This window comes from Ranitomeya variabilis, chromosome 2 (genome assembly GCF_051348905.1).
Source record: "Ranitomeya variabilis isolate aRanVar5 chromosome 2, aRanVar5.hap1, whole genome shotgun sequence".
NCBI classification, from domain to species: Eukaryota; Metazoa; Chordata; class Amphibia; order Anura; family Dendrobatidae; genus Ranitomeya; species Ranitomeya variabilis.
The window spans coordinates 600,056,272-600,084,268 of NC_135233.1; the positions used below are offsets into that span (position 1 = coordinate 600,056,272).

General features: G+C 45.3%; 1 protein-coding gene across 5 annotated transcripts in view; it reads left to right on the forward strand.

The window, feature by feature from the left end:
• Positions 1 to 27,997, forward strand: part of PLCG2 (phospholipase C gamma 2) — a 182,677-nt gene that overhangs the window by 88,063 nt on the left and 66,617 nt on the right. For all 5 annotated transcript variants that reach the window (XM_077288594.1, XM_077288592.1, XM_077288593.1 and 2 more), the window contains exons 7-13: positions 1,050 to 1,133; positions 1,300 to 1,340; positions 1,965 to 2,037; positions 5,875 to 5,976; positions 6,162 to 6,280; positions 16,352 to 16,437; positions 25,138 to 25,258. In XM_077288594.1, coding sequence (XP_077144709.1) covers positions 1,050 to 1,133; positions 1,300 to 1,340; positions 1,965 to 2,037; positions 5,875 to 5,976; positions 6,162 to 6,280; positions 16,352 to 16,437; positions 25,138 to 25,258 — 626 coding nt within the window. The remainder of the gene's footprint in view (positions 1 to 1,049; positions 1,134 to 1,299; positions 1,341 to 1,964; positions 2,038 to 5,874; positions 5,977 to 6,161; positions 6,281 to 16,351; positions 16,438 to 25,137; positions 25,259 to 27,997) is intronic.

Consider the following 27,997-nt stretch of genomic DNA (forward strand, 5'->3'; position numbering starts at 1 on the left):
CCTGAATAACTCGATGTCCGTTCATGGGTTGGGACAATTTGGGTTTGATTTTTGATCAACCTGCTCCCTCAGTGGCTGGTTATATGATCAGTTTTCATGGCTATTTCTTTTCCTTAAAGGGGTATTTCCCATCTCTAAAGTGTATGCCATACATATGGCATGGGATAAATGTTTAATAAACCCAGGTTCCAACTTTGGAATCAGCACCACATCTTGAGAATTGGGGTCGCCCATTTCCCACCTTGTCGCCAATGTGAATGGAGAGTTGGCTTTTTCCATTGACTTCTATGGCAGTTCCAAACACAGATGAGACGCAAAAAAAAATCACTTGGGATGTCAGGAGATGTTCCTAGGCTGGATAGGAACTTATAAGGGATCTCTCACGGGAAGGTTTGCTCGGCTGTATTCAGAACTCCTATAGCAATGAATTGAGACAGCCGGCACCTCCACATTCACTGGTGGCCACCCCTTTTTGGAGATAGATGTGGGTCTCACCTCTGTGCTCCGCACCTATTTATGGGATATCCTATTGCTATGCCATTAATGTCTCATTTAACTGCTGGGCCATATTACGTCTGGATGGTCATCCTATTGCTTACCCCTAGTTCTTGTATGGCCAAGGCGGTGAGTGCCCTTTTTTTGCCCTCTATGTTGATATGCACGTCCATCTTACTTGTATTAAAGGGGTCTCCAAGATCCTATGTCAATATGTAGAAGATATAATAATAATTTTAGAAAATACCTCAAATTAGAAATGTAAGATAGTTCTTCTGATTACCTCATCTGCAAGTAACTGCAGCAGCTTACGCATCCATGGTTAAGAACGCTAACAGCTAACTGTCACTATATGAGTGGTCGTAACCATGGATACCTAAGCTACTGCAATGCCCTGCAAATGGGGTAAGTGAGATAGCTAATCAGAAGCACTATACTACATTTCTAATTGGAGGTATTTGCTAATATTATTATTACTACACCTACTACATATTGGGATAGGATCTTGGAGATGGGAATACCCATTTAATAGCGTTTTGTTTATTATTTTACAGGACATTGGGATCCCCAGAGACGACCTCACTTTTGAGCATGTACATATGTTCTACAAAAAAATGATGTTTGATCATCAGAGATCCGTAAGTGCACAAAACCCAAAAAGTCCAACCAAGTCTTACCCCATTGTGCTGCTTTTCTATGGGTTGTCCCTCTTGGACTATGCACAATTTTAAGACCTCGAGTCTCCATGTTGATTTTTGAAAATTTTGCTAACACAAAGTAAATTTTTCTTGGTTTTTTTTGCAGATTTTGGATGAATTCCGGAAAGATTCAGTATTTATTCTGGGGTAGGAATTCATAATTTGAGACTATTTTACTGCAATAAAAATGTCAAAATGCACATTATTACAGAATTACGTAGTATGCCCTGAAAGCCACAGGTCGGAGGCGATCATTTTATAACATTGTCTGGCTATAATAAAAGTACAACTCCCAGCATACTCTGAGTCACATGTTCGGCTTAAAGGACCTTTTTTTTTTTTTTTTTTAACTAAATGCATGTTTTGTGGGTCTAAAAATCATTTTTGCAATTGGGTTTTGTAAAATATTTGGCACCTTTTGGCTTTTACAGGCTCTTTTTTTTTTGTGTCTCTGCATATTCCTCTTTGATGTGGTCTGTGGCTATAAAATCAACTGAGAAGAGCTCGGAGAAAGACAGATAAGAAAGATACAAACTCTCCCGTCAGACCGTCATAGTGAGCTTACTGACGGATTCTCAGTTAACTCATCAGCCATCAGTAGACAGAGCAGCAGAGGCTACAGAAGGCAAACCGTGCACATTTTTTTTTATGAAAGCCAATTACAAAAATTATTTCAAGCCTGAAATAGACTGTAGGTTTAGTGGCCCTTTAAAAGTCAGCTATTAGTATTGGGTGATGTGTGTAACGTGCCGGTCTGGTTGTATGTTGCAGAAACATTGATCGAGCCGATGCCTCCGCCGTTCATCTGCACGACTTTCAAAGGTTTTTACAACATAACCAACAGGTGAGTAAAGTGCCCGACTTGTGTTCTTAGGAAGAATGCCTCCATTATTCTTCTCCCTCTGTGGTTTTTGGGATGGGATGATACTATGGTACAAGGTTCCCATCTGTATGTATCAGCGAGATTAGCACCCACAATGCGGATTCAAGGCTACCGGGAGGTTTCAGAAGACTAATAAATGATGATCATTAATGGGTGTGTATAATTATCTAACTCACTTTTATTTAAGGGTTTAACATATCTAAAATAATCAACCCTTTTGGGGTCTACAGCTCCTACGCAGACTCGTGTATCTCCATGGTAACAGACTACAAACAAAGCCAATGCAGTCAGATCCTGCAGTCACTTCATTCCTACTGGAGCATAAACCTGACTGCAAAATCGGACAGATTCTCCGTACCTCCCATATAGTTTGTGCACAGTCATGCTGCCAAACACAGAAACTCAGGAAAAATGGCAGAATACGTAAAATTATTGAGCTGGGTCACCGAGTGCTTAAAAGTCACCACCGCTCTGCTGACTCCATAACCGCAGAGTCCAGACCTCCTCTGGTATAACATCAGAACCAACACTGCGCCCCCACCAGGAGCTTCATAGCTGAGCAGATCCATGCAGCCGTACATCACCAAGCACAATGCTGAGCGTCGGATGGAGTGGTGTAAAGCCGCCACCACTGGACTCTTGAGACGTGTTCTGTGCAGTGACGGATCACACTTCTCTATCTGGTATCTGATGTTGGAGTCTGGGTTTGGTGACTCCAGGAGGACGTTACCCCCTGACTGCATTGTGCCCCCAGTACAGATGGCGGCGGGGAATAACGCTTTCGGCTGTTATCAGGGGCGGCCTCGGCCCTTTTGTTCTAATGATGGGAAATCTTAATATTCAGCATAAGACATTGTGGACTATTGTAGCTGCCAGCTTTGTGGGAACAGATTGGGGAAGACCCTTCTCTGTTCTCCATGACTGTCCCCAGTGCACAACGTCCATACAGACATGGGGGGAGTTTGGTGGAAGAATATGAGTGGCCGCACAAAGCTTTATTTAAAAATTCAGATTGTGAGCCCGGCCTCTCTCCAACGTCAGGGTCTGACCTCACAAATGCACTTCCAGATGAAAGGGCAAAAAGTCTCACAGACGCTTCCAAAATCTGGTATAAAACCTTCTCAAGAGAGCGGGAGCCGTTATATCTGCAGAAGCCGACTCCATATTAATGTCTATGGAAGTAGGATGGGAGGACAGGAAAGCTTTTGTATGGGGAATATGGAGGGGGCACATACTTTTTGTCTATATAGTGTATACATGGTTTTGAAAGAAAGGCTAGGGCTCCAGAACATTGCCAGTAGTTGATGATTGTTGATAATTATTAAAGATAAAGATGAATGGATAGATAATAGATGTGATGTGAAGACATATCAATTATCTATCATCTATCTATTATCTACTATCTATCTATTATCTATCTATTTATCATCTATTATCTATCATTTATCTATTATCTATCTATATCTATTATCTACTATCTATCTATCTATTACGGCATCTATCATCTATCTATCTATCTATTATCTATCTATTCATCTATTATTATCTATCTATCTATCATCTATTATCTATCTATATCTACTATCTGTCTACAGTATTTCTATCTATCTATTATCTATCTTCTATTTATTATCTATCCATCTATTATCTATCTATCTTCTATCTATTATCTATCTTCTATCTATCTATCTATTAATCTATCTATCATCTATCTATCTATCTATTATCTATCTATCTATCTTCTATCTATTATCTATCTTCTATCTATTAATCTATCTATTAATCTATCTATTTCTATCTGCCTTATAATTACAATCTTCAGTTCCTCATAGTGATTCTCTGGATCTTGTACTTTATGCCGTAGCTCAAACAGGAGAATAAAATCCTTTACATCAGAATATTTGCAGATAAGAGCTGCCCACCGATAACAAGTAAATCCAATCTGCATGTAGATGAATCTCGGAGGACAGAGAATGACTTTGTATTTTTTTCCCCAGTATTGATACAAGCGCCTTTTTATTTTGCTCTTTCTAAATAAAATCTCTGCCGACACGGCATGAGGCTCATTGTGTGTCCATTCACAATAGAAAATTTCTTGCTCATTTAATTATATTATTCAAAGTGATAAAAATAATATTTTTTTTAACAAATAATGTAAATTTCAGAAGAGCGCGGCCCATTATGTGCATTGTGGTGCGGGCAGATCAATAGAGCGAGGTTTTGAATATTCTGCCTCTGCTCTGGGGGCAGCGGGGGTGCGCCATTCAATGTTTGCGGATATTTAACATTTTCTATGCAAATAAAGAGGAAACTGCTGCTGGGAAAATGATTTGTTCTCTGCACCTACAAAGCCACCCAAAGATCATCATCATTATCCGGATGGATGGAGATTAGCTTCTGATGATATTATTTTTTTTTTGCATATGGAAATGGCCTGTCCTCCCAGTGGGATGAGGGGATGAATGTGAACAGTGCCGTTCTTTGTTCCGTATTTGCATGGAGTAATTATATGTAACTTCGGCCTTTTTATTCCCCACCCCGATGCGCCGGCTGATGCCTCAGATAGTGAGTGGCGGGGTCAGACGCTGCTTGTCGCACCTCACAATGGTCACGTCTCCTGTCCTCAGCTATTTCAATTAACCCTATTAACCCTTTCCTGACCATGGCCATTTACGCCACTCTGATCTCGCATGCATGAATGTCCACTTTTACCAAGCCTATTTTATTGGTCTTCCAAAAATATCTTGGTTACGAGGTCTCCTTCCGTTGGGACCTCCAACGATCGGGTGCAATCTGTAACTGAATCCTGAAACAAGTGTTTTGTTTCACCACAGCGCCCCCACAGGGGACATTAAGTTTTACAGTGAGTTTATTAAAATCATGTATAAGCTGGGTCTTCCAACTGCTTGTGACCACTATTGGTCCTATATGGGGTAGCCTATTTGAATTGCGGAATTAGCCATGTAAACATAAGACACGCCCTTGCTCTAAGAAGCTCCACCCCTGAGGAACATTCATTGAAATATGTTGACTAATCATACCAGTGCCTCCTGCGGACCCTGGACTTTGTGTTATGCCCCCCTAAGTCATCTCATCTTCACTGCTAGCTGTAGAGGCCTTACTGTATTATTTGTCTTAATTACTGAATTACACATGTAAAACATAAGTCACGCCAATGCTCTAAAAAGCTCCACCCCCAAAGAGCAGTCATTGAAATATACATTAAGTGTCTCAGTAAATCTATACTGTCAGTCCAGAAATTAATTAAAAAATTTAATATGAGCAGAAAAATTGATTAAATATCGTTTATTGTGAAAAGGGGTTTCCGCAGTGAAAATATTGCTGGCCTATTCTTAGGTAAGGCCGTCAATGTCAGATGACTTGTTTTTTTTTAATATTACTGTACTTGTTTTTATTATGTATATCCCGCCTCACATGTAAAGCGCCATGGAATAAAAGGCGATATAATAATAAATAATAATAATAATAAGGAGTGGAGGGTCTCAGTCTAGGCACTTCCTCTGATCAATGGATTGAAGTGAGGGGACCACAGAGCAGACAGCGCCATCATTTCGTTGGTGGCTGGTTCTGGTATTGCAACACAGTCCATTCACCTGAAAACTACTAAATTGCAGTGAGGAAGAATAGGCCCCTTCAGTCAGCAGATGGGCATGATTGTCGGATGTCGGACCCCTACTGATGGCTTAGAAAACCCCTTTAATACGCTCCTATCCTCGCGTGATAATGACGATTTGCTGAAAGGGATGTACAATATTATTATTTTTATTGTCTTTAAAGGAGTCCTCGGCCCAGGATCTTAATAAGGTCCGGGAACGCATGACGAAATTCATTGATGACACTATGAGGGAGACTGCGGAGCCCTTTCTGTACGTGGACGAGGTAAAGGCAACTACAGAAAAATCTGAAAATGGTCCACAGAGCTCCTCAGGCTGAAGCTAGAAAGTCATCAATTAATTCTCTCCATTCTCGCAGCTCAGCCTACAAAACAATATTTAGAGGGGTTCTCCACATTCGGCTGCTTGTTACGCCCTAACCTTATTCTTACGGGCTTGTTTCTCTTTCAGTTTCTGACCTACTTATTTTCTAAAGAAAACAGCATCTGGGATGAGAAATGTGATGAGATTACTGTACAGAACATGAATAATCCGCTGTCACATTACTGGATTGCTTCCTCACATAACACGTAAGTATTGATGAAGGTTTATTCGTGTGGGTGCCAGGAATGATCTGCATTTCATTGTCTTTGGAAAACCTCTGGCACCTGAACTGCGAAACCAACCCAATATGGAGGTTTATTCCTTTTGCTGTAACAAGGCAAGGTCAGACATTAGTAGGGTATAATCTAACCAACCGAGCAAATAAGGAGAACGGATGTGAGTGTATGTCCAACACTGAGCACCATTTTACAGCTTACATATAGAATTAATCAACGTGAAAAATAAGTAACTTCATAAATACATAGCTTTATATATCTTGTTCTGATGCGGAGTTACCTTCTGTATTACACTCCAGAGCTGCACTCACTATTCTGCTGGTGCAGTCACTGTGTACATACATTACATTACTGATCCTGAGTTACATCCTGTATTATACTCCAGAGCTGCACTGACTATTCTGCTGGTGCAGTCACTCTGTACATACATTACATTACTGATCCTGAGTTACATCCTGTAGATCTTTTATTATAAAAATGAAAAACTTAACAATAATAATAGCGGAAAACATAACAAAAATATTAGCCAGAAAATAATCAGTATACTGAACACTGGTCCAGCCGCTCATTCTCTCCTCTCACACATATTATACAGTATATACAGAACAATAACTACTTTGACCTTCTGGTCCGGTCACCAAACAAAATAATAATAACAAATAAAATAAACAATGGCAAAAACAAAACTATATACATGAACTTTTTTTTTTTTTTCTTTCTTTTTTTAATTTTTTTTTCTAGTTTTTTAGTTTTAAATAAAATAACCACAAATTTAAACAAACATGTACAATACTAAGCTATCCTCCATTCCCAACCCCCCTCACTGACCTGAGAGCTGGTCCTGCGTCTCATGCCTCAGTCCATGTCCAACGTCCATAGGCCAGATCAGGCAGTGCCAGTTTTCCCCCAAACAACCCAGTGTCCCATAGACCCACAAGATAATCCCACCTCCCCCCCTTGCCCACCATCCAACCTAACACCTACACCCAAATCTATATCCCTATAAACAATATATACGATACAGTATATACAGCAGCACACACTACAATAACCATAAATCACAAAGCCCAAGTTCGGCGCCTGCAGCCCTACATCACTGTATAATGATCAAACAAAACAAAAATCTACAGTGTCAGCAGCAGCCCACCACCAGGAAAGGAGATGACCAGACTAGGGCACACTAAAAGAAAAGCCCCTCCAGAGGAGCGCGGCCCTCCGTGCGCCCAGTCTCCCATACTCCAGAGAGCGCACCTTCACCAGGTCACCGAGTATGGTCCTAAACACATTGTCCACTGGGAGGATTTTTCGTTGCGTCGATACTAAGCACCGTGCGTTCCACGTGTGATACCTAACTACTGCGCTAACTAGAAATAAGGTGCAGCGGTCCCGACCACCAAGGTCTCCGAATGCTCCATAGGCCCATTCCGCATAGGAGAGACCGGCCAGTCGAGACCAGCCAATGAAGGCACCCACCCTGTTACCACAATGCTCCCGAGGACAATTCCTGTCCTCAGAGGTCCTACACTTCAGATTGTCCCTCACACACAGTTTCCCATGGAAGCAGCGCCAAGCCAAGACCCAAAACTTCGAGGGGATCCTGATAGAATTCAAAAGATGCAAACCCACCCCAAGATCTCGACTTGGGCAGTCCCTGAGCGCCAGAGGCCTCTGGAAATGGGTAAACAGAACCCTATTGTCAAGGAGTTTCCTTGGCAGAGTCCTGATCTCCCACATTCCCAGACCCCACCGACGAATTACCTTCAGAACCAAGGTAGCATAAGCCAGAAGATGTCCATGCGGTGTGCGAAAATCCTTCACTTGCCCTCCTGTCTCCCATTCCTGGAAGAAAGGCTGAAACCATCCCCTACAGGAGAATACCCACGGAGGAGCCCTCTCTTTCCAGAGGTTTGCAATATTGATCTTAATGACGGTATCCACAAGGAATACCACAGGGTTGACATACCCAACCCTCCTAGTCTCCTCGTACGGTAAGTAACCTCCCTCTTGACCAGGTTCAGTCTATTCCCCCATAACAGTTGGAAGAGCAAACTGTAGACCAGAGTCCAGAGAGATTCCGGCAAGATGCACACACTGCCCAGATAAATCAGTAAAGGGAGCAGGTAAGTTTTGATCAGGTTTACCCTTTCCCTTAGGGTCAAAGACCAACCCTTCCATTGGTTCACCTTCTGAGTGGCGATCTCTAGCCTGCTGTTCCAATTTTGTTTGGGGTAATCCCCCTGGCCAAATTCGATGCCAAGGATTTTTGCAGAGACTTTGGGTCCTGGAAGGGTGTCCGGGAGATCAAAACCAGGATCTCCTTCTCCCAGCCAGAGACTCTCACACTTATCCCGGTTGATCTTGGACCCGGATGCCTCCGAGTAGCGATCGACCTCTGACATCAGCCACCCTGCCTCCTCGTGAGAGGAAACAAACACGGTGACATCATCGGCATACGCCACCTCCCTCAGAGTGGCCTCCGGTGCTGCCTTGTCCATCCTGATCCCGGCCAACGGTCCACGCTCCACCCTCCTAACAAGAGGGTCAATCGCAAACACGTACAGCTCAAGGGACAACCCTAGCGAACACCGGACCCAACCTCAAAAGAGCTGCCAATCCAACCATTCACAAGCGGGAAACTCTCTGCCCCACTGTACAAGGTCTTAAGCTAATCAACAAACCCCCCCGGCAGGCCGTATCTCAGAAGGACGGACCAGAGGTACTCGTGATTAACACGATCAAACGCTTTTGCCTGGTCCAGTGACAGCATGTACCCCTTCCAGTGACCAGCCCTACCCTGCTCCACTGCCTCTCGGACACAGAGCACAGCACTAAATGTGCTTCGGCCTGGAACAGAGCAATGCTGGGCCTCCGAAAGGAGTTGGGGTGCAAATTTCACCAGCCGATTAAACAGCACCTTTGCCAGAACCTTCCTGTCTGCATTGAGAAGCGCTATGGGATGCCAATTCTCAATGCAAGATGGGTCCTTACCCTTTGACAAGATGATCAGAGCAGACCTCCTCATTGACTTCGGCAGAGTGCCCGAGGAAAGACACTCATTGAATACCTCAGTCAAGAGGGGAACCAAAACGTCCTTAAAGGTCTTATAGAATTCAGATGTTAAGCCATCTGGACCAGGCGATTTTTTGGGGGCAAGCCCTTCATTCGCCAACTGAACTTCCTCTTCCCTGATCATTTCTGTCAAACTGTCAAGAGAGGGGTCTACCCCTGGTTCGGGGACGGCTTTAGCCAGGAAAGCCGACATCTCATCCCAATCAAGATCCCTCTTCCCCAAGAGGTGCGAGTAGAAGGATCTGACAACCTCCAGGATCCCTGATCTGGATCGCCTCAGGGACCCCGCAGTGTCGACCAGTCCTGTAACTACTTTACTATTCACTGACATCTTGCAGTTTCTGTAAGGGTCGGGCGAGCGGTACTTCCAGTAATCCCTCTCAAAAATCAAAGATGCGTGTCTATCGTACTGACACCTCATACGCAAAGATTTCACTCTGGAGATCTCCTCGCGGCTACCTCTAGTTGAGACAAGATGTTCGAGTTTCCTCCTCAGACCCTGATACAGGCAGTACCTGCTCAGACTCCTGAGGCTCGAGAGCTGGCGGAAGAATTTCGCCACCCTTTCCTTGAACATCTCCCACCACTCTGACTTACTACTACAAAGATCCAGTAAGGGTACCTGGCTCTAAAGAAAATCCTCAAAGGACTGTCTTATATCCGTTTCTTCCAAGAGAGACGAATTGAGCCTCCAAAAGCCTCTTCCCATCCGGAGGGTCTCTGTAACATTCAGAGAAAACAAAATTAAACAGTGGTCGGAGAACTCCACCTCAACAACAGACACTGCTGAAGAGACAGCTTCCTCCTTTAAATAAAACCTATCTATTCTGGACCTACAGTTACCTCTATGATAGGTGAACCCCTCGTGGCCTGGGGTGTGCCGAATGTGGACATCCACCAGGCGAGCCTCACTAGCTATACTATTAAGGGTGACACTATCATAAGTCAGCTTGTCTCTGGAACCTCCTCTATCTTGGGGCCTCGTGACAGCATTGAAGTCCCCTCCAAAGACAACCTGCCGACTTGTAAAAAGGTAGGGCTTGATCCTCATAAAGAGACACTTCCGGTCCCACTTAGATTGGGGACCATAGATGTTGATGAGCCGGAGCTCTTGTCCCTTCATGAGGACATCTAAGATTAGTCACCTCCCCATTTCTAACTCAATAAACCGTCGGCATTCCACCGGTGCGGTAAAAAGGACCGCCACTCCGCTATACGGCTCGGCCGCAACAGACCAATAGGAGGGCCCGAGTCTCCACTCCCTTTTAGCTTTAAACACATCTGCCATGTTTGGCAGCCTGGTCTCTTGCAAAAAGAAAATATCAGCTTCAGCCCGGCTGAGAAAATCAAAGGCCGCAAATCTAGCTGTATTTGACTTTATGCTGGCGACATTAATGGACGCCAGCGTCAACGGAGTGGGTTCCACCATCATTGGTGATTGAGTTAGATGGCTTTCTTTTTCCCACTCCCCTTATCCTCTGCCTCAGAGGAGGAATCCTTCCCCCTCTTTAATGACAATGAGGTATCCATTCCCATGTGTTTTTTATTTTTATCGTCCTCGTCTCTGGACTCTGGGCCAGTCCCTCCCTCCAAGGACCTTACATTCCCAGAAGAAGGAGACTCAGCGTCCCCTGTGAGCCCCGCCGAAGCCAGAACCTCACCCTCAGCTTCCTCCTCAGAGGAAGAGATGTTTTCAAGAGCTTGGAATCGGTTAGAAAGACCAACCAGAGGGGAGTCGGTTTTTCCTTCCTTAGGTACCTTGGTCAGAGCGGGAGAAGATTTTTTATCTCCCTTCTTTCTCTTCTTTTTGGTGCCGAGCTTACGCTTGTCCTCTAGCCACTGCCTATTATCCTCATCCATACTTTCATAATGGGAGCACTCTGAGGCAGTGGCATTTTCCTCCCTGTGGATTCTCCTGACCTCCTCATCCAACTCATCATCCCTCGGGGGCCTCAGCAGCAAGACTGGCATCCAGAACAGGGGCCGGCCCAGTAGCCCGAGGCTCGCCCAGCTCCCTATCCTGTCTGCGCTTGTCTAGACGCCTTAGCTGGGCAGGCGTCTTTTTATTGCTTTTCTTCCTTGGCCCCTCAGCTCCCTCACCCCTGCTAGTCCCTTCCCCAGCAGAATCAGCCTCACGGCTTTCTCCCACCGGGGTCACAACTACGTTAGCGAAGGAGCGAGGACAACGGCTGAATGGGTGACCTAACTCACCACACAGGTGGCACCTAATCTCCATACAAGATGCAGCAAGATGGCCGATATCCCCACACAATGCACACTTCTGCACAGTGCAGTTTGCGCTGAAGTGTGTGGGGTCGCCGCACTTGTGACAGAGCTTCCGTTGCCCCTGGTAGAAGACCAGAATACGATCCCTACCCAGGAAGGCAGATGATGGTATGTGGTCAACCGTACCACCTGTACGCTTAAGTTTTACCATAAACGTCCAGGCCCCTGACCAGATACCAAACTCATCACGGTTTTTCTTTGGCATTTCTACCACCTCTCCATACCGGCCAAGCCACGTCATGATGTCATAACAAGAAAGAGACTCGTTACAAGTCATCACGGTCACTTTCTTGACTTGGTTTTGGCGAGACACCACCTGAACGGCAAAGTCACGCCAGCCAGGCTCATTTTTTGCCAACTCATAGTTCGACCAGAAGAGGTCAAGTCCCTCTGGCCGAACAAAGCTGACATCAAACTCAGGTGTGGAATAGGGATGTATCAAGGCATAGATGTCAATCGCCCTGAAGCCCATCTTCAGCAGGAGCTCCACAACTTTAGACCTTGGAGGACACACATCACTGCCCCTCCACCGAAGACGGACCACATTCCTACGCACACTACCCGGCCCAGCTGTTGGGAGGGACCACACTGTATCCCCCCTCTTTGCTCTCGGAAGGCCCCGAGGCCATGCCTTTCTATCCAGTATGTTAGATCAGCCTGTCGACCCTCTACCATTAGTGATCTCTCTCCCTTCTTTAGAGCCTCCAGGAGATGCCGTTGCAACATGCCGTCCCCAAAGCCTGGAGACGAGGAGGATGCCCTATTTCCCCCGGAGGTGACAGCGGCAAAACTCCAGACAGGTGCTGCCACCACCGGGGGGGCATCCGGTCCAGTGACCACATCCACACCAACAGCATCACTATTGCCCACCTCCATGACCCCCTCTCCCTCTACCAAACCAGCAACCACACCACTAGACAAAGAATTTTCCTCATCCATACCCACCACAACATTCACTCCGGCTGGACCAGTGACAACAGGGGGTGACATTTTGACCTTCACATCATCAGGCACAAGGGTCTGAGTCTCCTCCACAGAACTGGAGGCAACCTCACCCCTGGTCTTACGTGTGCCCTCCGCATCATCAGATGATATTTTCCGCTGCTTTACTGTTGATACCAGGCGCCGCTGATCTTTAGCCGCTGTCGGGCGCCGCTGATCCTTTATATCAGCATCTTGTTGACCAGCGGCGCCAACACAGAACAGGACTTTGGTGGGAGGACCCGAACTCCCAGCCCCAGCAACCCCCTCACACTGCCGCCGCTTCTCAACTAAGTGACCAGCGGCAACAGCATTCAGGGGCACCGAGGCTACCGGAGCTGCCCCTGACACTGGGCCGCTCCCCCCTCCCACTGAGGAGCGCACCACAGTATCGTGGCCTGACCTTTTGCCCGCTGCCGGACCGCCCTCACTGTCCAGCCTCTTGGCTGATGCACCTGCTGCTACATCCCCGCTACTACAAGCAGACACGGAGCTCTGCGCCTCACTACCGTGCTTTATAATCTCCCCGCGCCTTTGCACCGGATCCACAGCAGAACCCGGGCTGGGCTGGGCAGTGGGGCTTATACAGCGAGCTGACCCTGCAGCCGACTCAGGGGGTACAGGGAGGGGGGCATATACATAGCTTACCGCTTCCTGCAGCTTAGGTTTGATCTTCTTTACCTTTGTCTTCTGGCCCCCAGGTGCTTCCTCTGGTAAATCATCACCAAGATGGAAGTTCTGAAGGCAAACTGGGGACTCCAGGAGCTTGATCTCTGCCATTAGCGCCCCCCCTGGCCGATGTCACTGTCCTCCCCAGAGCCAGCAGAACTGCGACGAGATGTCATTGTCGCCTGTCCTGCAGGGACCTCGCTGCACGTGGCCTGTGAGTGACTAAGCAGGCTGCCAGGTGGGGCTTTCTGCTGGGCATCCTCCTTCTCCTCCTCCTCATCATCATCATCCACCTGGCTCCCAGGCTGCAGCCCCATCTGCCTTTGCTCTCTGTTATCAGCCATTTCTCTAAATCGGTCTTCATTTTGCAATTTTTCTTTAAATGGTCCACTTTTTTCTTGAATAAATACTTTTCTTACCTCCAAGTCATTAATTTCAAGCTTTAGTCTCTTTACCTCCGCCTGGAATTGCGTCTTCCTGGGTCTGGAGGCGCCTGCAGCTTTAGCGCTTGTGCAGCGCAGCTCCTCCCGGAGCCTCCTCAGGGTCTTGCTTGCCTCTTCATTCTCACGGAGGTGGCTCATGACCCGGGAGGCATAGGTGGACACAGACTCCCGGGGTCTCTGCACCGCCTCAGTGAGGTCGGCCTCACCTCCGTGAGCACTCAGCTTTCCTCCGGAAGGGCAGCCATCCTGCACGCTAGCAGGCTTCTCCTCCATGTTAGAAGCCTTGCGGCTTCTCTGGGTCTCTGCAGACCTGGGGGGAGTAGGAGCCACATTGCTGCGACTCCTGGTGGAGTGTCTCACCCCCGATTCCTCTGATGTGCAGGCTGGTTGCTGATTCCTTCTGCCCCCCGCCAGCCTGGTCCGGGAAGCAGAAGCCTGGGACTTGGCTCCTTCATCCATCCCAGGAAACCCACTCTCTCCCTGGGTAAGAGAGAGAGAGCAGGTCCCCGGGCGGAGAGGTGGTGTTCCCAGGAGCTCAGGAGCACACAGCAGGTTCAGCAGCAACCGCATCCACAATCACCACAATGAGTAGCAGCTGAGCTGCACTCACTACTCTGAAGGTGCAGTCACTGTGTACATACATTACATTACTGATCCTGAGTTACATCCTGTATTATACTCCAGAGTTGCACTCACTATTCTGCTGGTGCAGTCACTGTGTACATACATTACATTACTGATCCTGAGTTATATCCTGTATTATACTTCATAGCTGCACTCACTATTCTGCTGGTGCAGTCACTGTGTACATACATTACATTACTGATCCTGAGTTACATCCTGTATTATACCCCAGAGCTGCACTCACTATTCTGCTGGTGCAGTCACTGTGTACATACATTACATTACTGATCCTGAGTTATATCCTGTATTATACTCCAGAGCTGCACTCACTATTCTGCTGGTGCAGTCACTGTGTGCATACATTACATTACTGATCCTGAGTTACATCCTGTATTATACTCCAGAGCTGCATTCACTATTCTGCTGGTGCAGTCACTGTGTACATACATTACTGATCCTGAGTTACATCCTGTATTATACTCCAGAGCTGCACTCACTATTCTGCTGGTGCAGTCACTGTGTACATACATTACATTACTGATCCTGAGTTACATCCGGTATTATACTCCAGAGCTGCACTCACTATTCTGCTGGTGCAGTCACTGTGTACATACATTACATTACTGATCCTGAGTTACATCCTGTATTATACCCAAGAGCTGCACTCACTATTCTGCTGGTGCAGTCACTGTGTACACACATTACATTACTGATCCTGAGTTACATCCTGTATTATACCCCAGAGCTGCACTCACTATTCTGCTGGTGCAGTCACTGTGTACATACATTACATTACTGATCCTGAGTTACATCCTGTATTATACTCCAGAGCTGCACTCACTATTCTGCTGGTGCAGTCGCTGTGTACATACATTACATATCCTGAGTTACATCCTGTATTATACCCCAGAGCTGCACTCACTATTCTGCTGGTGCAGTCACTGTGTACATACATTACATATCCTGAGTTACATCCTGTATTATACCCCAGAGCTGCATTCACTATTCTGCTGGTGCAGTCACTGTGTGCATACATTACATTACTGATCCTGAGTTACATCCTGTATTATACCCCAGAGCTGCACTCACTATTCTGCTGGTGCAGTCACTGTGTACATACATTACATATCCTGAGTTACATCCTGTATTATACCCCAGAGCTGCACTCACTATTGTGCTGGTGTAGTCACCATGTACATACATTACATATACCTCCTAAGACCACTTCTTTAGAGCGAGGATCAGAAAAACCTTGAATCCTGGCTGTCAATAAAAATAAGATATGGCTGCTGAAATGCAATAACTAAAACATTTCACTGATGAATAATTGAAGTCTATAGACCCAGCTCCCTGTAGTGTCTATACATTATATGCGCAGTGTTCTTGCTGTTTACTCTTGCAGTCTGGTTTGTGGCCAAACGTATGCTAATTTCAGAAGTCACATGCACACAATCATGTGACAGCTAAGCTCCGCCCAGAGTCTCATTAACTTTAAAAATGAATGGCAGCTCTGAATGAATATTCTCCCTTTGGCTCCATTCAAGTCTATAACACCGGAGTAAATACTCGAGTGGTAGGCAGTGGAAGGATTCTTCTGTACTGGATTTCTTTGGCTGATCGAGAAGCTACCCAGCCCCAGCACGCCTCGATCCCCTCTTGTACACTGCTATTTTTCTGGTACAAAGTTTCAAATCTTCAGAGATAATGGTAAATGATAAAACTTGGTCACCACTAGGGGGAGCTTAGGAGCTCACTGCATACAACTGAATCAATACATTTCTTGGCTCCATCTAGTGGTGACAGCAGCATTTGCACATCCATAGATTTGGCGCTTTATATTACAAAAATGGGAGTTCTGTCTGCCTTAAAAAATGAATGGATGGAATCATGTATTACATCGGCTTTCTCCAAATCAGCTTTCATTACAAGATCACCAAACGAGCTGCGTCTTGTTCTGCTTCCTTTGCAGGTATTTAACAGGAGACCAGCTGCGCAGTGAGTCGTCCACTGAAGCCTATGTGCGGTGTCTGCGGATGGGGTGCCGATGTATTGAGTGTGAGTATTGGTACTTTATATATAAGAAAGGAGAGCGCTTCATGTTCAGAACTGTTTAACCCCTTAGTGACAGAGCCAATTTGGTACTTAATGACCGAGCCAATTTTTACAATTCTGACCACTGTCACTTTATGAGGTTATAACTCTGGAACGCTTTAACGGATCCCGCGGATTCTGAGATTTGTTTTTCGTGACATATTGTACTTCATGTTAGTGGTAACATTTCTTCGATATTACTTGCGATTATTTATGAAAAAAATGGAAATATGGCGAAAATTTTTACAATTTTGCAATTTTCAAACTTTGTATTTTTATGCCCTTAAATCAGAGAGATATGTCACACAAATAGTTAATAAATAACATTTCCCACATGTCTACTTTACATCAGCACAATTTTGGAAACAAAATTTTTTTTTGTTAGGGAGTTAAAAGGGTTAAAAGTTGACCAGCAATTTCTCATTTTTCCAACACCATTTTTTTTAGGGACCACATCACATTTGAAGTCATTTTGAGGGGTCTATATGATAGAAAATAACCAAGTGTGACACCATTCTAAAAACTGCACCCCTCAAGGTGCTCAAAACCACATTCAAGAAGTTTATTAACCCTTTACGTGCTTCACAGGAACTGAAACAATGTGGAAGGAAAAAATGAACATTTAACTTTTTTTTGCAAACATTTTAATTCAGAACCATTTTTTTTATTTTCACAAGTGTAAAAACAGAAATTTAACCATAAATTTGTTGTGCAATTTCTCCTGAATACGCCGATACCCCATATGTGGAGGTAAACCACTGTTTGGGCGCACCGCAGAGCTTGGAAGAGAAGGAGCGCCGTTTGACTTTTTCAATGCAGAATTGGCTGGAATTGAGATCGGATGCCATGTCATGTTCAGAGAGCCCCTGATGTGCCTAAACAGTGGAAACCCCCCACAAGTGACCCCATTTTGGAAACTAGACTCCTTAAGGAACTTAACTAGATGTGTGGTGAGCACTTTGAGCCCCCAAGTGCTTCACAGAAGTTTATAACGTAGAGCCGTGAAAATAAAAAAATCCAATTTTTTTCTACAAAAATTATCTTTTTGCCCCAAATTTTTATTTTCACAAGGGTAACAGGAGAAATTAGACCACAAAAGTTGTTGTGCAATTTCTCCTGAGTACGTCGATACCCCATATGTGGGGGTAAACCACTGTTTTGGCGCACCGCAGAGCTTGGAAGAGAAGGAGTGCCGTTTTACTTTTTCAATGTAGAATTGGCTGGAATTGAGATCGGACACCATGTCGCGTTCGGAGAGCCCCTGATGTGCCTAAACAGTAGAAACCCCCCACAAGTGACCCCATTTTGGAAACTAGACCCCTTAAGGAACTTATCTAGATGTGTGGTGAGCACTTTAAACCCCCAAGTGCTTCACAGAAATTTATAACGTAGAGCCGTGAAAATAAAAAATCCTTTTTTTTCCTCAAAAATGATTTTTTAGCCTGCAATTTTTTATTTTCTCAAGGGTAACAGGAGACATTGGACCTCAAAATCTGTTGACCAGTTTGTCCTGAGTACGCTGATACCCCATATGTGCGGGGGGGGGGGGGGGGGCACTGTTTGGGCACCCATCAGGGCTCGGAAGGGAAAGAGCGCCGCTTGGAATGCAGACTTTGATGGGATGGTCTGCGGGTGTCATGTTGCATTTGCAGAGCTCCTGAAGTACCTAAACAGTAGAAACCCCCCACAAGTGACCCCATTTTGGAAACTAGACCCCCCCAAAGAGCTTATCTAGATGTGTGGTGAGCACTATGAACCCCCAACTGCTTCACAGAAGTTTACAATGTAGAGCCATGAAAATAAAAAAAATCATATTTTTTTCCACAAAAATGATCTTTTCACCCCCAAATTTTTACTTTCACAAGGGTAACAGGAGAAATTGGACCCCAAAATTTATTGTGCAATTTATGCTGAGTAGGCTGATACCCCATATGTGGGGGTAAACCACTGTTTGGGTGCATGGCAGAGCTCGGAAGGGAAGGAGTGCCGTTTTGGAATGCAGACTTTGATAGAATGGTCTGCGGGCGTTATGTTGCGTTTGCAGAGCCCCCGATGTACCTAAACAGTAGAAATCCCCCACAAGTGACTCTATTTTGGAAACTAGACCCCCCAAGGAACTTATCTAGATGTGTTGTGAGAACTTTGAATGCCTAAGTGCTTCACAGAAGTTTATAATGCAGAGTCGTGAAAATAAAAAAAAAACATTTTTCCAGAAAAAAGATTTTTTTAGCCCCCACATTTTTATTTTCACAAGGGTAACAAGAGAAATTGGACCCCAAAAGTTGTTGTCCAATTTGTCCTGAGTACACTGATACCCCATGTGTGGGGCGGACCACTGTTTGGGCGCATGGCTGAGCTCGGAAAGGAAGGTGTGCCATTTTGGAATGCAGACATTGATAGAATGGTCTGCGGGCATTATGTTGAGTTTGCAGAGCCCCTGATGTACCTAAACAGTAGAAACCCCCCACAAGTGACCCCAGTTTGGAAACTAGACCCCCCCCAAGGAACTTATCTAGATGTGTGGTGAGAACTTTGAATGCCCAAGTGCCTCACAGAAGTTTATAATGCAGAGTCGTGAAAATAAAAAATATTTTTTTTTCCACAAAAAAGATTTTTTAGCCCCCAAGTTTTTATTTTCACAAGGGTAACAGGAGAAATTGGACCCCAAAAGTTGTTGTCCAATTTATCCCGAGTACGCTGATGCCCCATATGTGGGGGTAAAGCACTGTTTGGGCGCACGGCAGAGCTCAGAAGGGAGGGAGCACCATTTGACTTTTTGAGCGCAAAATTGGCTGTGGCGTTTAGAGACCCCCTGATGTACCTAAACAGTGGAAACCCCCCAATTCTAACTCCAACCCTAACCCCAACATACCCCTAACCCTAATCCCAACCCGATCCATAATCCTAATCACAACCTTAACCCCCAAAACACCCCTAACCCTAATCCCAAAGCTAACCATAACCCTAATCAAAACCCTAAACCCAACACACCCCTAATCCTAATCTCAACCCTAACCTCAAAACCTAACCCTAATCCCAATACACCCCTAACCCTAATCCCAACCCTAACCTTAACCCTAATCCCAAACCTAACCCTAATCCCAAATGTAAGCCTAATGACAACCCTAATCCAAACCCTAATCCCAACTCTAACCCTAACTTTAGCCCAAACCCTAACTTTAGCCCTAAACCTAGCCCCAACCCTAACCCTCACTTTAGCCCCAACCCTAACCCTAGCTCTAACCCTAACCCAAGCTCTAACCCTAGCCCTAAATCTGAGGCCGGCGTCACACTAGCGAGTTTTACGGGCGTATGAGCGCAGAAAATACGTCCGTAAAATACGCATTACACACGGCCCAATGAATCCCTATGGGGCTGCTCCTATCAGCCGTATATTACGCATCCGTAATATACGGTATTGTACGGCCGTAGAAAATCGCAGCATGCTGCGTTTGTCAGCGTATTGCACAAAAAATACGCCAATGAAAGTCTATGGGGGCGAGAAAAATACGGATTACACACGGACCAGCAGTGTGACTTGCGAGAAATACGCAGCGTGTTCTATAGAAAAGCCGGTAATTCAATTGCCGGCTTTTCCTCTCTCCTTCACAAACCCGACAGGATATGAAACATGGTTTACATACACTAAACCATCTCATATCCCTTTTTTTTTGTATATTCCACACTACTAATGTTAGTAGTGTGTATGTGCTAAATTTGGGCGCTGTAGCTTGAAAAATAAAGGGTTAAATTGCGGAAAAAATTGGTGTGGGCTCTCGCGCAATTTTCTCCACCAGAGTGGTAAAGCCAGTGACTGAGGGCAGATATTAATAGCCTAGAGAGGGACCATGGTTATTGCCCCCCCCCTGGCTAAAAACATCTGCCCCCCAGCCACCCCAGAAAAGGCACATCTGGAAGATGCGCCTATTCTGGCACTTGCCCACTCTCTTCTCACTCCCGTGTAGCTGTGGGATATGGGGTAATGAAGGGTTAATGTCACCTTGCTATTGTAAGGTGACATTAAGCCAGGTTAATAATGGAGAGGCGTCAATTATGACACCTATCCATTATTAATCCAATAGTACAAAATGGTTAATAAAAACACACACACATTATTACAAAGTACTTTAATGAAATAAAGACACATGTTGTAATATTTTATTAGACTCTTAATCCACCTGAAGACCCAGATGTGCCTTTTCTGGGGTGACTGGGGGCAGATGTTATTAGCCAGGGGGTGTCATGTCGGACGCTGTTCACACTAGGGCGTTCGACAGACAGCAGTAATTCCACTTACGTCCACTACACGCTCAGTGGCGTCGGCTAGATTTTATCCAGCTTGCTCGGGGTTAATCTAGCTGGTAATCAGGTTGGAAGCTGGGTCACGCCCACGGCCTTTAAATAGTCGCGCTGGACTTTGGGCGTCGCCGATTATAGCTTGTGCTTTGTGCCTAGTGATTCCGGTCTGGAGTGGTGGTCTTGTTGGAGGAATATCGTATCTGGTGGTGTATTATCCTTTGTCATATTCCTCCTTCCTATATTTGTATTTGTTTTGCCCTGTGCACATTATAGTGTATTCCTGTATGTCTGCGGCGAGGTGCGTTTTTCAGTTTTCCCTGTCTGTGCTTTCTGTGGGGATTGGTGTGTGGTCTCTTCACTGGGTGGCGGATGGTGGTCTCAGCTTAGGGCTGAAACAGGAGACAGGGTCAGGCCTGGCGGCCCAGACATGCACACCTTTAGTGTAACTTCTGGGAAAGGGACAGACAGGGTTTCCCTAGTCTAAGGGAAATCGCAGGGGCCCGGGTAACCAGCCTTAGTCTACCCAGTACTCCCGTGACGGGGGAGGGGGGGCAATAACCATGGACCCTCTCTAGGCTATTAATATCTGCTCTCAGTCACTGGCTTTACCACTCTGGCGGAGAAAATTGCGCGGGAGCCCACGGCAATTTTTTCTGCGATTTAACCCTTTAATTTAATAGCTAGAGGACCCAAATTTTGCACATACACACTACTAACATTAGTAGTGTTGAATATGCAAAAAAAAAAGGGATATGAGATGGTTTACTGTATGTAAATCATGTCTCATATCATGTCGGGTTTGTGAAGGAGAAATGAAAAGCCGGCAATTGAATTACCGGCTTTTCTGCTATATCGCGCTGAATTAAATATATATATATATATATATATATATATATATATATATATATATATATATATACACATATATATATATATATATATATATATATATATATATATATATATATATATATATATATATATATGTGTGTGTGTGTGTGTGTGTGTGTCTCAATGACATATATATATATATATATATATATATATATATATATATATATATATATATATATATATATATATTGTATATATGTTTTACCGAACATTTGAGCCCATAAATCTATTAGATGTCAGTTTTGCAAGCCTGCGAAAAAATATCGCAGTACGGATGCCATACGGATTACATACGGAGGATGCCATGCGCAGAATACGCTGCCACACCCTGCCTACGGATGACATACGGATCACTATTTTGGGAACATTTCTGCGTATTACGGCCGTAAAAAACGGACCGTATTGTCTTACGCCTAGTGTGACGCCGGCCTAAGGCTATGTGCACACGTTGCGGATTTTGCTGCGGATCCGCAGCAGTTTCCCATGAGTTTACAGTACAATGTAAACCTATGGGAAACATAAAACGCTGTGCCCATGCTGCAGAAAAAACCACGTGGAAACGCAGCGGTTTACATTCCGCAGCTTGTCACTTATTTCTGCGGATTCCTCAGCGGTTTTACACCTGCTCCATAATAGAAAACCGCAGGTGTAAAACCGCAGGGGAATCCGCACAAAAACCGCGGTACATCCGCGATAAATCTGCAGGAAAAACGCAGCGTTTTGGCCCTGCGGATTTATTAAATCCGCTGCGGAAAAATCCGCAGAGAACCATTCTACGTGTGCACATATCCTAACCCTTCCCCTAACCCTACCCCTAATTGGAAAATAAAAATACATAATTTTTTTTTATTTTATTATTTTTTCCTTACTAAGGGGGTGATAAAGGGGGGGGGGGGGTTAGTTACTATTTTTTTATTTTGATCACTGTGATAGGATCTCACAGTGACCAAAATAAAACAAGAGGAAGAATTTTCCTCTGCCGGCCGGCAGATCATGGTGGGCGCACAACGCATGCGCCCACCATTTTCTTACCGGAGCAAGAAGCCGGCGGCCAGCAGAAGAAGCAGGAGGATCCAGGGACACCGGTAAGTATAACAGGGTCCCCGATCCCCCTATTTCTCTGTCCTGTGATGTGCGATCACATCAGAGGACAGAGAATGACATCGCTTTTTTTTTTTATGCGGTCGCCGGTTAAACAGTTAATTACCGGCGATCGCAAAACAAGGGTCGGTAAAAACCGACCCCGATCATGTTCTTTGGGGTCTCGGCTACCCCCGGCAGCCGAGACCCCAAAGATCTTCCGGGCAGCGGGCACACTGCGCATGCGCCCGCCATTTGTTTTCCCGGAAAAAGATGGCGGCGCCCATCGGGAGCCACGAGGAGCACCGGGGGAGATAGGTAATTATCGGGGGGCGATCTGGGACTCCATTTCTCTGTCCTCCGATGTGCGATCACATCGGAGGACAGAGAAATGAAATGGCAAATCGCGTTGTTTTTTTTTGTTGTTGTGACCGCCGGTAAACGGTTAATTACCGGCGATCGCAATTCGGGGGTCGGTAAAACCCCCCCGAATCATGTTCCCTGGGGTCTCGGCTACCCCCGGCAACCGAGACCCCAGAGAAAATCCGACTCTGGGGGGCGCTATTCACTTTTTCCACAGCGCCGTTTAAGTACCCTTAACTGCCGCCGTTAAAAGGCGTATCGGCGGTCGTTAAGGGGTTATAAAGTAGATGCAGAAACTCCCCTTGTGCTGGAGACACAGCACCCCTAGTGGCATAGTTTGTGATAACTATGTTCCACTTTGTCATAGAAGGTAATGGATAGCGGGATGGAGGAAAAGTTTTGATAAACAAAGTGCTAGTTCTTCAGGAGAAATAATTTTTAGGCTTGCTTAAAAATAATCCATCGTTTTGAGTAAATTAAATGTGCTGCCGAGAAATATGACAGTCCATACATGTGGAATGACCTATTACTACTAATGCATAATATCCCTAAATAATAAAAAAAAAAGCTAAAATTGATTAAAAAAAAAATCGATGATGATATATAATTAAATTAATTTTAATACTAGATAAGTCCCTAGTGGTTGTTTGGTGGAGATACAATGATGGCTGCCGTAGTAGCAGCTAAGGAAGCTGAAACCAACTACTCCCATCATGGAATTCAGGCAGGCTGTGAGTAGACTGAGAATGATGGCCTAGGCCAAGACTAGTAATTAAAGTTTATACTTAGGGCTTCTGGTACATTTTAATGTGGGCGAGATGGAGAGGGAAGGGGTAAGGATTTTATGAGAGACAGTGTATTAGTGATAATTAACTAAATACATGTAAATGGATGGGATAGGATTAAAGGGATTCAGTCACCGGGCCGGTTTTTGTTCATATTATATTTATATTGCTTCCCTTAGTTTTAGTTTTTTTTATATTCGTTAAATCCGTCGTACGGTACTAGAGATATGGGACTTTTTATTTGGTGCTAATTTTTATATTCTTTACAAGGGGGCGGGGCTCACAGGGTAATTATGCCGTACATTCTAAAGACACGCCCCTGAGGATCATGTGAGCCACGCCCCCTTGTAAAAGTCAGGACAAATTACCACTTTGTAAAAAAAGTCTCACATCTCTGGAAACGTTTGGTGGATTTGAAAAAAATAAAAAATTAAATACTCAGGGGAGTAGGGGGAATAAAATAAGAGCACAAACTGTGCACTTTAAAGGGGTTGTCACATCTTATTAAATAGGTAAAATTAGTGCTTGCAAAAACAAACAGTTTATTAAAAGTCCTCAGGTGGATGTATAATTCTGTAGTGTTAGACTCAATGCCTAGGCAAAAAGCAAGCGCATGCAAGTTGTTTGCTATATAGGGTGCAAGCGCAGCTCTGAAGTTAGCAGCATTGCTGAACCTGAAAAGTTTAGTGCCCCGGCGCCTCCTCTGCTAGTAGCACAGCAATGTCGTTGGCCCTAATGGACAGTTGCAAGGAGTGCAGTGTCTGGAGTCAACCTGGAATTTGGGAAGCAGGGGAGCGGTGTGCTCCCGAACATTATGAGTGCACCCCTTTAATGATTACTTTAGTTTGGATTCTAAAATGCGTTTGTACCAATAAATAGGACCATGTGTGCACCACCAGCCAGCGGTGCCCATGAAATGTTTCCTCCATCCGGGTATCCGTTATAACACGCTGTCTGCCCTTTCAAGTTTTGCAGAAAATGCAAGATGTTTCATTTAGAATTAAAGAAAAAAAAAAAAAGATAGAAAATCGATGGAAGTAAATTTCAGAAAGTCCCGCTCCCGGGGGGACTTTAGTAAAAGCCCATTTAATTTAGCAGTACGGTGCAATATGGGTAGAGCACTGAACTGCTGACGTACCAGCCGAAATATCTAGGCGAAGGTCGTTAATGTGCTCACGTTGTGCTGGGAAGTGGACTGCGCTCGCTGAAGTGTGATTGTTTCCTGTCTCTCACCTCTCTCCAGTGGACTGCTGGGATGGCCCTGATGGAAAGCCAATTATTTATCACGGATGGACAAGAACAACGAAAATTAAATTTGAGGACGTGGTGCAAGCTATTAAGGACCATGCATTTGTCACCTCCGAGTGAGTCCCTGCTGTAACCATTTAACAACTGGACAGGTGATGAAGGACAGATGGGGCTTATCTGTAGAGACGAGCCTAGGATACCTGGTGCCACCATAATCACCCGCATATAATAACCAGTGCTGACATCACTGCGACTTTGCAATTTACCTCTTATTAAAAATCCTCTCCGTTCTCAAGAATAGAGGGATTTTGGTTTTCATTGGTCACTGTTCATTGCCAAGACCATGGCCGGTTTACTAGGCAAGGAGCACACGCTTGCAAGCTCTTTGCTATACACCTTGTAAGCGCTGCTCTGAATGTGACACCTTTAGGATCTCTGTTTTTTTGTTTAATAAATGTATTTTTGGCAAAAGATCATTTTTGCAATTGGGTTTCTTTAAAAATTTTACACCGTTTAGCTTTCACAGAATGAGTTAACTGAAAACCTGTCAGTGAGCTTATTGCGTCAGAAAGTTTGTAACTCTTATCTATTTTTTTTCTATGACCACATCAAAGTTCATCCCAACTTTCATATGGTCTGTGGTCAGGAAATAGGAGATAAAACATTTACAAACTCTCCTTTACTTCAAGCTCACTGATGGATTTCCAGTTAACTCATTCTCCAGCCAATAATGTTAATGGAAACGAACAACTCATAAATGCCATTTTATTAATGAAACCTAATTGCAAACATTATTTTTAGCCCAAAATACGCTTCAAAGTACTGTCCATGATCATTTTAAAGGGCCACTGTCACCCCCCTCCAGCCGTTATAAACTAAAAGAGCCACCTTGTGCAGCAGTAATGCTGCAGTCTAACAAGGTGGCTCTTTTAGTTTTAGGTTCAAGCATACCCCAAATAAAGCGTTTTTATACTTAGCCACAATTCCTGTCTCTAGCCAGGTAGGCGGGTCCTCACTCCCCAGCTTGGCCAGCTCCTCTGCCGTCACTCACATCTTCCTGCGCTTTCGGCGCCGCCCCCTCAGCGCTGTTATCGTTTCAAATCCGACGCCTGCGCTGTGTACTGGTGTCCTGCGCAGACGCAGTGAGCTCTGGCCGTCTGATGTAATGGCTGATACCAGAGAACAAAAGACATCCACAGAACACCAGGATGGATCTGCTGCACAGCAAATAGCTGTAGGACCTGTGATGATGTCACTGCCATGTGATTAGGGCAATCACATGGCAGTGACGTCATCGCAGGTCCTACAGCTATTTGCTGTGCAGCAGATCCATCCTGGTGTTCTGTGGATGTCTTTTGTTCTCTGGTATCAGCCAGGGTCGTCTCCAGGTTTTTTAGGGCCCCGGGCGAAAGAGTCTCACTGGGCCCCCCTTTAACACATACCACGATTCATGATCGCATATAACACAGCCATGTAGTATATAACACAGCCCACGTAGTATATAGCACAGCCATGCAGCATATAACACAGCCATGTAGTATATAACAGCCCACATAGCATATAACACAGCCACATAGTATATAGCACAGCCCACGTAGCGTATAACAGCCCATATAGTATATTGCACAGCCACATAGTATATAACACGGCCCACATAGTTTATAGAACAGCCATGTAGTATATAGCACAGCCCATGTAGTTTATAGAACAGCCATGTAGTATATAGCACAGCCCACGTAGCATATAACAGCCCACCACGTAGTATATAGCACAGCCCATGTAGTATATACTGTAGAACAGCCATGTAGTATAACACAGCCCACGTAGCATATAACAGCCCACGTAGTATATAACACAACCCATGTAGTATATAGAACAGCCATGTAGTATATAGCACAGACATGTAGTATACAGCACAGCCCCCCTCCCCCCAAGAATGGCCCCATAGTCCAGTACTTACTGTTATAGTTACAACAACAAAAAAACACTCCTCACCTCTCAACGTTCCCGCGCCGCGCTGCTCCCTCCCTGCTCCGGTCTTGGCGGCTGCTGCTGCACTGCCTGACACACAGCGAGTGCACGATGACGTCATCGCGCACCCGCAGTGTCAGAGGCAGAGTAGGGAATGATGGGAGAGGGAGCGTCAAGTGACGCTCTCTCCTCCATCATTTGCTTTGAACTTTACCGGCAGGCGCCGGTAAAGTTCAAAGCGGCGGGGGAGTTGGTGCTTGCGACAGGCGGGCCCCCCTGCCTCACAGGGGCCCCATAGCAGCTGTGTGATGTGCCGCTAGCTGAGGGCCCCTGGGGGAGCGGGGGCTCTAGGCACTGGCAGCTGCCTGTCTCTAATGCCGGTCCTGAATGGGCCCTCATGTGTCGCCAGGGCCTCGGCACTTGCCCGGGTACGCCGGGTGCTGACGCCGGCCCTGGTATCAGCCATTACATCAGACGGCCAGAGCTTACTGCGTCTGTGCAGGACACCAGTACACAGCGCAGGCGCCGGATTTGAAACGATAACAGCGCTGAGGGGGCGGCGCCGAAAGCGCAGGAAGATGTGAGTGACGGCAGAGGATCTGGCCAAGCTGGGGAGTGAGGACCCGCCTACCTGGCTAGAGACAGGAATTGTGGCTAAGTATAAAAACGTTTTATTTGGGGTATGCTTGAACCTAAAACTAAAAGAGCCACCTTGTTAGAATGCAGCATTACTGCTGCACAAGGTGGCTCTTTTAGTTTATAACGGCTGGAGGGGGGTGACAGTGGCCCTTTAAGGCATTCAACAAAATATGTCAATGTCTACTGTGGTTGTATTGCTGGTCATAGTCACTTTGCTTTTTTTACTAGCTTTTTCCTTTTTTTGC